General features: G+C 31.4%; 1 protein-coding gene across 1 annotated transcript; it reads right to left on the minus strand.

Annotated features, from left to right (window-relative positions):
* Positions 1-2,830: 2,830 nt before the first annotated feature.
* On the minus strand, positions 2,831-5,135 carry LOC110709013. The gene is made up of 3 exons (XM_021887240.1): positions 4,550-5,135; positions 3,316-4,455; positions 2,831-3,225 (listed from the first exon to the last, which is right to left on the minus strand). Exons 2-3 carry the CDS (start codon positions 3,496-3,498, stop codon positions 3,010-3,012), a joined length of 399 nt encoding a protein of 132 aa, XP_021742932.1. The 5' UTR covers positions 3,499-4,455; positions 4,550-5,135; the 3' UTR covers positions 2,831-3,009.
* Between the last annotated feature and the right edge of the window lie 6,330 nt (positions 5,136-11,465).

Here is an 11,465-nt window from a genome sequence, read left to right on the forward strand (position 1 = left end):
AAGAAGCTACAATCTACTTTTACAATGTCAAGAGCACAAAGAAACGCGACAATTGGTTGAAGCACATTTCAGAATGATAATAGAGAAGGCAGATGAATTCAAAAAGGAATTGCAAAAGAAGAAAGAGAAAGAAACTTTATCTGCTCAATAGGAAGCTACAAGTAATCCACAGAAGACTTCAACTGATCAGCAAAATGAGGAAGAAATCCCTACAATCATGGATCCTGAAAAAGCAAACACAAAGGGAAGAAGCAAAAGAATAAAAGGGCACTTTGAGAAGGGCAAACAACCTAAAGCAAAAAAAAAAAAACAAAAGCTATGCAAGTCAAAGGAAATACTAGAGAATTTGGAACAATAACTCCAATTCAAAACCCAAAGTTATTTTAGTCTCCTACTGATGTAACATTTCTAATTACTGACTTACAGATTTTTGTTCAATTTTTATATTATAGACATTTTGAATTATTGAGTAAACCTCATTTTTTAAATCATATGTATCACAGGTAACCAACTTCCATCCTATTTTTGATATAAATACAAGTAACTTATTAACAAAACTCTTACAAGTAACATTTCTCATTCATAACTCATACAAGTAACTAACACATACAAGTAACTCTACTATTATTCATATTATGTATAACAAGTAACCCTCTTATTATTTATATATGTAAATAAAAAACGAGTAATAGAACTCATAACAAGTAACCCCAAAACAAGTAACCCATAACAAGTAACCCTCAAAACAAGTAACCCATAACAAGTAACCCCCAAAACAAGTAACTCCCAAAACATGTAACCCCCAAAACAAGTAACCCCAAAAACAAGTATCCCCAAAACAAGTAATTCCAAAACAAGTAACCCCAAAACAAGTAACAACAAAACAATTAACCTCAATTGCTGAAAAATAAATATTATTGCTGAAAAGATATACAAAGCTGAAAAATTCATTTCTTGCACATGTTGTTTGTCAGCAATAACATCAAATTTGTCAGCAAAATGAATATTATCTGAAAAAATTCAATTATAAATCTGAAAAAATTCAATAATTGCTGAAAAAGTCATACAAAAACAACAAAAGTCATGAAAAAGTCAACTAAAACTGAAAAAGTAATTTATCCCCTCATCAAAAAGTCATACAAATCTAAAAAAAGAATTTATTGCATGATGAAAAAGTAAAAAAAAAAAAGCCTGATTAAAGTTATCATTTCTTCACAGCAAATCTGACTAAATTACAGGTTAATAATGTTGTTCATACATAGCATTTTTCTATATATAGGCTGGTTAAAATAAAGGTTTTCTATTTAAAAACCAAGGTTTCCTATTAAAAGAATTATATTTAACAACCTAACAACCTATATTATTTCTATATAAGGTTGAATATTTTTCTTCTCCTATACAACATTCTTTTCAAACAAGGAAAAATGGCTGATTTCTACGCAAATATGGGAAAATGTTCAATTAATTTTAGGCAAATTCATCAGCTTAGTATGGTAAATATATTCTACATTAAGTTATAAATTTATACATTCATTATGTGTTTTAAATTTATACATTTAATTGTTCATTTTTCTTGAAATTTTTTTTTTAATGATTTCATTTTTTTTTATTTCAGCCGCTTCCTGGAGAATGGAGGACATTTCTTTTAAAACTCACACATCACGTTAGAGTCTACAGTGGGAATAATGGTAGACAAGGCAGATTCTGGGAAGTAAGGGTGATAAGTGTACCAGAAGATACAGGAAATTGTGGTGGTATGTTGATTGATTGGGAATGGGAAAACTTCATAGTTGCTAACAACATTGTTCCAGGAGACATACTTGATGTTTACCATGATAAAGATACTATTTACATTAGAGTTTTTAATGCTGATGGTATTGAAAGGCTTCCTATTGATGCATAAAATGATTCTAATGTATAAGTTTATATTATTAAGTTATCTTTGTAATAAATATGCTTCCTACTGAATGAATTACATGTTTATCTGAATGAATAATCCCAAAACAAGTAGCCCCCAAAACAAGTAACTCATAACAAGTAACCCCAAAAACAAGTAATTCGTAATAAGTAACCAAAAACAAGTATCTCATAACAAGTAATTCCCAAAACAAGTAACCCCAAAAACAAGTAACCCCCAAAACAAGTAACTCATAATAAGTAACCCCCAAAACAACTAATTCAAAAACAACTAACCCAAAAACAAGTAAACCCAAAACAAGTAATACACAAAAGAAACCACAGAGCAATTACCCCAAAACAAGTAACCACAAGACAAGTAACTTATAACAAGTAATTGCGAAAGAACAAGGAAAAGGAAATCTTATCTGATCATTAGGAAGCAACAAGTAATCAACAGCAAACTTCAAATGATCACCAAGAAGCTTCACGAGATTCAGAAATTCCTGTAGTCATGGATCCAGAAAAAGCAAACACAAAAGAAAGAAACAAAAGAATAAAAGGGCACTTTGAGAAAGTAAAACAAGTAACCAATAATGCAAAACAAGTAACCAATAATACAAGTAACAAATAATCAAACAAAAAACCAATTATACAAGTAATCAAGTAACTTCTAATACTATTAGCCAATACAAGTAACCAAAAATACAAATATCTACAAGTAACCAAAAATACCAGTAATCAAAAATACCAGTAACTACTAATAAAAGTAACCACAACATGTAACCATAACTATATATATATAATATATATATATATATATATATATATATATATATGTAATAATGTAGTTTTAATAATTTAATTACAAACTTTACTATAGAAAATTTTAAAATAAAGTTTTCAACATATAAAAAAAATTGTTCAATATTACTAACTGAATTTTTTTTTCCAGAAGTTCTTACTTCTTTCTTGCAGCAGCATCTTTAGTCTTCTTTGCCATTTTCTTTGCACCTATAGTTGCAGCAATCAGAACTGCTTCTTCTCTCTTCTCTTTGGCTCTAATTTCTTTTTCCTCTTCTGCTACATTCCCCTGTTTAGCCATCTTCATCTTTAAACTCCTCCTCCTGCTTTCTTAGCCTTCAAACTTTGCCGAGTCGATTTATTAGCCTTTGCAATTTCCTCATTGAGAATGACTTCAGCATAAATCTCTTGATTGTTGTCGCAAAAAGCATCCACACTTTTCAAAACATCAGTTCGACACAAATTCAAATTACATAAAACCAGAGATGCACATATTTCTGCTCTAAAACGACGTCTCTCCAATGCCTATAAAACAATATACATTTAGAATAAATAAGTATTAACTCAAATAAAACAAAATAAAATAAAATAAAAACTAAAAGATAAATATTGTACCTGAGTCAAACTTTTACATTTAAAAGGTTTCCCTTTATATGTGGCACAATGGTACAAACAAAAAATTCCACAGTCATTTGTTTCAGAAGCACACTTTTGAGAATCAAGGGGAATCATACGAATCTCGAAATCCTTGACAAATTCTCCATTATCATGGCCTTTTGAAACCAAATATTTTGACATATAAAGTCTCTGAAAAAAAATATATATTAACTACAGTTTTGGTAAAACTGATACAAGCTAAGTAATCCACAATACAAGTAACCCTTTATAAAATCTTGAATATAAGTAACTCCAATTATTCAATTACCATAGTTTACATCTTTATTAATTAAACCATATATGTAACACATACATAAACCTATGACTGATACAAGTAACACATTCTTAAACCTATGACTGATACAAGTAACACATACATGTAATAAAATCTATAACTGATACAAGTAATCCAAATACAAGTAACCACTGTAATTCCAAATATAAGTAACCTCTAAACCTATAACAGATACAAGTAATCCCCAGTACAAGTAACCCCAGTTATTCAAACACATGACAAGTAACACATACAAGTAACACATATATAAAAGTAAATCATAACTGATACAAGTAATCCCCAGTACAAGTAACCACTGTAATTCCAAATACAAGTAACCCCTAAACCTATAACAGATACAAGTAATCCCCAGTACAAATAACCACATTAATTCCCAATACAAGTAACCCCAGTTATTCAAACACAGGACAAGTAAACCATACAAGTAACACATACATAAAATTAAATCATAGCTTATACTAGTAATATCCCTAAAAAAAAACTTATACTAGTAATACCCAGAACAAGTAACCACAGTAATTCCAAACACAAGTATTCAAGTATTACTTTTCTAATTTTGAGAAAATTTCAAATCTTACCAAGTGCCATGTGAGAGTATAAAAAGCAGTGTGAAATTCATTAAAATTTGTTGAAATTCTGAATTTCTTGGCACCCACTGTGTTTGCACCTTTCCCTTTCTTTTCCTTATTTTCAACTTCTACATGCATTGAATATGTTTGATTGTCCAAGTAATCAACAGTTTGAGTGTAGAAATTTATACAAACAGCTGAATAATGATTGTCGTAGTAGATTGGTATGAATATCTACACAAGAAAAAACAGCACAACTTAAGTATCCTATACAACAATATAAACTAAATTCAATCAAGAGATAAAACAGTAAAAAGAGAAAACATACCAACAATGCATCTATTAGTTCACAACATTGACTGATTCAATCCACTATCCCATGCCCCGAATATTTCATTATCATATATGTTGCCTTCTCCATTATAGATACAACGCAAAAGAGGCAACTGTATACAAAAAATATATATAAAACTTTGAAATAGAAACATAAATAAAAAAAAAATTAAAATTATATCAAAGTATTATAAAATTACCATATGTTCACCACCAAAAAAGAATCTTGGTTTTTCATTATCTTGTTTAACCTCAACATAGTTCAGCAAGATAAAAAAACAATCCAAAATTCAACTTGAAATCAATTTCTTCTGGAACAATGTCAAAAATTCTTCTCTAGGCAAAGTGTAAAATTCATTATAATATACGAGAATCTCCATGTTTCAACATACAAAATAAATAAGTAAGGGAAATATAGCCATTTACAAAAATTTAAAAATAACACATAAATCTAACAAGTAACTCCTAATAAATGAATACTTAAACCAGTAACTAGTAAATTATTACAAGTAACATTACAAGTAAAAGTAGTATTCATAACAAATATTCAAGGGATTCTAGAATAACAAGTAACTCCTAAAACTTACAAGTAACCCTAGGGCACTAACCTTAATGAACTATAACAAGTAACCCTTACAAGTAACATTAGTAAATTCTTACAAGTAATTAGTAAATTCTTACAAGTAACCCTTACAAGTAACATTAGTATATCATAACAAGTATTCAAGGGGTTCTAGGATTACAAGTAACCCCTAAAACTTACAAGTAACCGTAGGTCACTAAACTTAGTGAACTATAACAAGTAACCATAAGGCACTAACCTTAGAGAACTATAACAAGTAACCCTACTGAACTATAACCAGTAACCCTTAAAACTATAACAAGTATCCCTAAGGCAATGTAACTAGTAATCCTAAGGTACTGTAACAAGTAACCTTAGTGAACTATAACAAGTAATACTAGTGGAATATATCAAGTAACATTAATAAAATATACAAGTAACCCCTAATTCAACAAGTAACATTAGTAAAATATACAACTAACCCCTAGTGCAATATTTAAAGAAAAAATGATAAAATGACTTACGACATATCCACTCCAAAATAATTCTGAGCAAAACAATAATCTGCAACCATCAACCGTAGGCTCCTCATAGTTGATAATCTCTTGCAATTAAGCCTCATAAATTTTGATATTAACTGTAATTTATAAGCACCATGTGCACCACAGTCAATATCACAGCTAATTAACTCAGCAGATTGTACTGCACTATCATCAGAAGTAGTTTTCATCTCCTCACCATCAGGCATCCCAGCTTCATCAAAAGTTATTCCTTGTGCTTGACTTGAAGCCTTTCTTTGAGGATTCTTCTTCTGAGTATTCATTTTCTGAGGAGCATCATCAGAAGAAGTAGCAGGTTTGGCAGACACCTTTTTCTGAGAAGATACAGATTTGTCACTTCTCTTTATTTCCCTAATTCCATCAAGATATTGTTGAGTTGTAATATGAATCACTTCTTCAGCATTTTGTTGACTATTATCTTGAGTTGAAACAGGAATAACTTCTGAAAGATACTGAGTAGATGGATTAAACTCCTGGCTTGACACGCCAATAATCTCAGTTGGAAAAATCTCCTGGCTTAACAAAATAATCTCAGTTGAACTTATGTCTTGACTTGGAAGTGTAGAAAATGTTTCAAGACTCTGAAAAATATCTTGACTTATCTCAACTTGGCTAGTTGATACAAGATTCTGGCTTGAGACAATGGGACTGAAGGGAACTATTGCCAATGAATTAACTGCAGGAACAGAAGCAACATCAGATTTTTCTTCAACAGGAACAGAAGAAGATTCAGGAACATCTGATTTTGGAACATCAGAATGTGTATCAACTTGCACATCAGCAATAACAACATTTACTTCTTCTGCATTAAGAGCTTGGGCATCAACAGCAGAAGAAGTTCCGTCTTCTGCATTCAAATCTTGTGCATCATTAGTTGGTTCACTATCATTAATCTCTTGAAGATTAATACTTTTTAAAATATCTTCAACAACTAATTTTGCACTATCAGCACCCAATGAATTATCAAGAACATAATCCTCTTCAACTGGAATTTGTTCAGCACCAACATTTTTCATAATATTCTGAAAATCATTAATAGGTAACAGATTTTCATATGTACCAAGTTGAGGATCAGTTGAAGAAAAGAGATTAAATATTGGCATTTCATCAACAACTTTCTTCATTTCAAGATTCTGTTTCACAACCTTATCAATTTGATCCCAAAATGCCTGATCATTATACATCGGATCTAGCTGAGAAAGCACAGGAGATTTCTCCTTTTCAGGGAGAATCAACTTCAACAGCTTTCCATTGCTGCTTCATTGACTCAACATAATGCTCAAATTGAAAAGACATTAACTTCATGTCCCTCTGCATTAGCATGTAATTCTTTTCCACATCCTACAAATAAAATAGATTCACAAATTAAAACAAGTAATACCACTGAATACATAAAACAAGTAACAATACATACAAGTAACTCATATTAAAACAAGTAACATCACTTTAATACATAAATCAAGTAACTATACATACACGTAACCCCAAACAAGTAATACCACTTTAATACATAAATCAATAGCTATACATACAAGTAACCCCATTATAATCTATAAAAGGTACTGCAAAAACAAGTAACCAATACAAGTAATCAATAAATATACAAGTAAAAATAATAAAACATAAATAAATACAAGTAACTCTAAATACAGGTAATTCTTATTAACATTAACAAAAATACAAGTAACACTAATAGAACATACAAGTAATCCCATACAAGTAACTCCAAATACAATTAAAAATAATATAATAAAAAGTAACTTCAAATACAAGTAACTCCAAATAAAAACATAAATATACAAGTGTAGGGAATAATTTCAAGCCTTTAAAATCCCACTAGTTTGAACCTCACTGTGATCATACACTAAAGTACGGTGGCGTCCAAAAGGGAAGAAGATAGAGCAAAAGAGTCGCCAACAAGTTTTTAAGGAACTTGTAAACCGTTCACGAGGTGAAGGTTACACCCCTTAACGATCCAAGAGATCGTCAACTCCATAAGGTCATGAACCAAATAAGGGTCCGGAGATGATGGTACAAATCCAACCTAAAAGAGATTGAACCTGCCCTAATAATAGGCCTCTACTTTATTCTGCTCGTATTCATGTGCGCTTTCTGATTAACATACAATCAATAGGATTAACCCTAAACTTGTTTAATTTATGTTGGTTGAATTTAATGCACAAATAAACTATTATTGGCGATCACTTGAATTTATAATCACAATTAACCCTAACAAGATTATTAATTATCTTATTAAGCGTGATTGCAAATACCAATTCCCTTTAACCTGCAATAAAAGGTGATCAAGCAATAACAATATATAATATGTGTCAAGCAACATAATAAATAATCATGATAATTAATAATAATAATCATAAATATTAGGGAGAATATAGGAGGCATCATACTTTTAATCATACTTGATATTAAAGATACCCTAGACATGATACTAGGAATATCATAATAACAATATAAACATGATGTCTACATCATAAAATCAATAAATCAATAAAGTACTTACTTGGATGCCTCGTACCTCTTTCTAATTACAAAATACACACGTTAGTAACTTCAAGGAAAATAATAATCAAAACAATTAAATTAAGTAATTGAAAGAGAGATTTGGGACCAAACCCTCAGAAATTAAACCTTCACGTCTAGGGCGAAGGCAACTTCGAATATGGCTAGATGTATCAAGATCTTGTGAATGCGGAATTTTGGTTGAAAAAGTAAAGTTTAGAAAGAATGCTAAAAGATTAATGTTATTGATGATTGATGAACGAAAGATGATGAATGAAGAGAATTGATTAGAATTGATTAATAGATGTAGATAGTTGGTGTATTCGTGTTGACAATCCGTCCATGAAAACGGAGTTTTGATACAATATAGAGAAAATCAGCCAAAAAAAGATAATTTATCAAAAGAGAGTCTGAAGACCACAGAACCACCTTGGCGCCAGCCCTGGCTCATTGGCGCCAGGACCAGTGGCTAGCGCCAGGCGCCAATGGCTGGCGTCTGGCGCCAATCCTGGTTCCAGGCGCCAAGGCCTGGGGTTGGACGCCAAACCGGCTTTTAACGCGTTTTCGAAATTCTGATAAAATTCCCGTACTGGAAGATAAAATAATATAATTTCAGTCGAAAATGCTATTTGATCTAATTAAAACTCTAAAGAATCCTAATTGAATTAAGAATGATAAGAACCTTCTAGAATGTTCTAGAAGACCAAAACCATTCCTAATTACATTAGGAATGATAAATCATATTAGACCCTCCCCTAGATCATTGGGCCGTACATAAAGCTCAAACCGGGCCCAGTTTAGTAAATTGGCCATAACTTCCTCAATATTCATCGGAATTGGGCTTATAATATATCGTTGGAAAGGTCTTTGCAAGCCCCATCCAACTACACCACTATTGGACCCATATCATGGACCAACCAAACTGGATTGGCTGTTTTCTTAAAATAAAGTTTTCAAAAACAGAGAGAAGAGAAAAGAAAAGAAAACTTTCCGCAACACTAAACTTTTCCACACTTTCGTTTCATTCGATTATGATTCGACGTGAAAGGTACTCATCACTGGGTTTGGTTTTGGGGAGACACAAATGGGTGTCTACAACAAGTAACTTCAACAGTCTTTAAAAAAAAAACAAGTAACTCCAAATTAAATCTCCAATTGAAAGTAAAAAAAATATAAACATACATATACAAGTAACTGCATATACTAACTATAAAAAACATACAAGTAACTCAAAAAACATACAAGTAACTACATATACTAATTCTAAAAAGCACTAAAAATAATACAAGTAACTCAATATACTAACTTCTCAATTAACACTAATAATAATAATATAAAAAGTTAGAAAACTCACATTCTTTGTAATTTGACATATTTCATTATTTGTCTGAATTTCACCAGGAACTTCAAACGAAACAAGACGAGATCGAAGGAGCACCAACTTCTAAATTATGAGAAGTACCAGCATCCAAACCTTGAGAAGCAAAATCTTGAAAACCAAAATCTTGAGAACTAAAGTCTTCAAGTCCAGGATCTTCAACCAAACGCCTTCTCTTCATATCATTGTCTTCAGCTTCAGTAACATAAAAATCAGCTTTCCTTAGAAATCGCCTTCTCTTTTTTTCCTTTGGTTGTTGTTCTTCTTGAACAACATCTTCAGCTTCAGCAACAACAACAACTTCAGCTTCAGCAACAACATCAGCAACCACATCCTTTTTCCTTTTAACACTCTTTTTCTTTTCATCTTTTTTCTGTTCTTTTTTCTCTTCCTCTTCCTTTTTTTCATTCTCTTCCTTTTCCTTTTTTTCATCTTTATTTTTATCTTTCTTTTTTTGTTCTTTCTTCTTATCAGCTTCAACAACCTTCTCAGCCTCACCAACCATCTCTTTCTTTTTTTCTTTCTTTTTCTTTTCTTCTTTCTCTTCTTTTTTCTTAGGAACAGAAGACGTTTTTTCCTTCTTTTGTAGCTTCTTAGAATCTACTGCACCATGAACATCAGTTACAGGATAAGTATTTTCATCTAACTGTCCTTCACCATACTTTCCATTTTCCTTGCCCAGCCTTTCCCTAAAAATTTCTTCAGTCCAATGTTGAATTAAAGGTAATGAACTATTTACTACACTCCCTTCAACCTGTAGTCTATGGAAATAACATATCTGCAGCAACAGAATACATCCAGGCAAATACTTCTGTGTTAGAGAACAACTTGATAATTTTTCACACAAATCATCTAACACATACTGACACCAATTGAAATTATGGATTTCTTTAACATTGTCCAAAGCCAAAACCAATTTGAAATCAGCAGATCGATTTGATGTAGGAGCAAGCAATGTAACCATTACAAACATGACAAAGCATCTTTTAAAATCATCATTGCCCTTTTTCATCCCAGCATCACTTGTCATCTTATTCAACAGAAGAGGTACTGATATGTCCAGATTTTTACTCCCATACATTGACCTCCAAGCAGCCTTCAGATCAGAATTCTGTCTTTTAAGGGAAATAGGAACTTCTGTTTCTCCCATAGGAATCATGAAGACATCATGGACATCAGCTGCAGTAAGCTGATAGCTCTGTCCAGAAGGCAAATTAAACTGACAAGTTGCTGGATCAAAACAACTGCACAGCCATCGAATCATTTCCGTTGGAAATGTATCTAACTTGATCAATGAAAAGCTCTCAAACCCAATATCTTGAACAGCTTTCCTTTGATCTTTACTTAACTTTTTAAACAAGTTTATAACACCATTAGGTCTACATCGTAAAACGATAACATCATCCCTACAAAAAAAAAAGTAATATTTTAAATCAACAAAATTTACAAATAATTCATAATCACAAAACAAGTAACCACCTAACAAGTAACACTCATATAAAAACCATAATCCCAAAATCACAAAACAAGTAACCATCTAACAAGTAACACTCATATAAAACCAGTAACCCAATATCACCAAACAAGTAACCCTTTTATCCTTACCCACTACAAATAACAAGTAACCTCTATATCACTTACAAGTGACAACCTAACAATTAACACTCATATAAAACCATTAACCCAATATCACCAAACAAGTAACCCTTTTATCCTTACCCACTACAAATAACAAGTAACCCCTATATCACTTACAAGTAACCACCTAACAATTAACACCCATATAAAACCAGTAACCCAATATCACCAAACAAGTAACCCTTTTATCCTTACCCACTACAAATAACAAGTAACACTCATATAAAACCAATAACCCAATATCACCAAACAA

Source organism: Chenopodium quinoa, unplaced genomic scaffold, assembly GCF_001683475.1.
Source record: "Chenopodium quinoa cultivar QQ74 unplaced genomic scaffold, ASM168347v1, whole genome shotgun sequence".
In the NCBI taxonomy this organism is placed as follows: Eukaryota; Viridiplantae; Streptophyta; class Magnoliopsida; order Caryophyllales; family Amaranthaceae; genus Chenopodium; species Chenopodium quinoa.

Excerpts from the sequence above, each read along its gene's own strand:
- LOC110709013 (XM_021887240.1), bottom strand. The coding sequence starts at position 3,498 with ATGTCAAAATATTTGGTTTCAAAAGGCCATGATAATGGAGAATTTGTC. Across the intron at positions 3,226-3,315 it reads AATGTAAAAGTTTGACTCAG|GCATTGGAGAGACGTCGTTT; the intron begins GTACAATATTTA and ends ATTGTTTTATAG.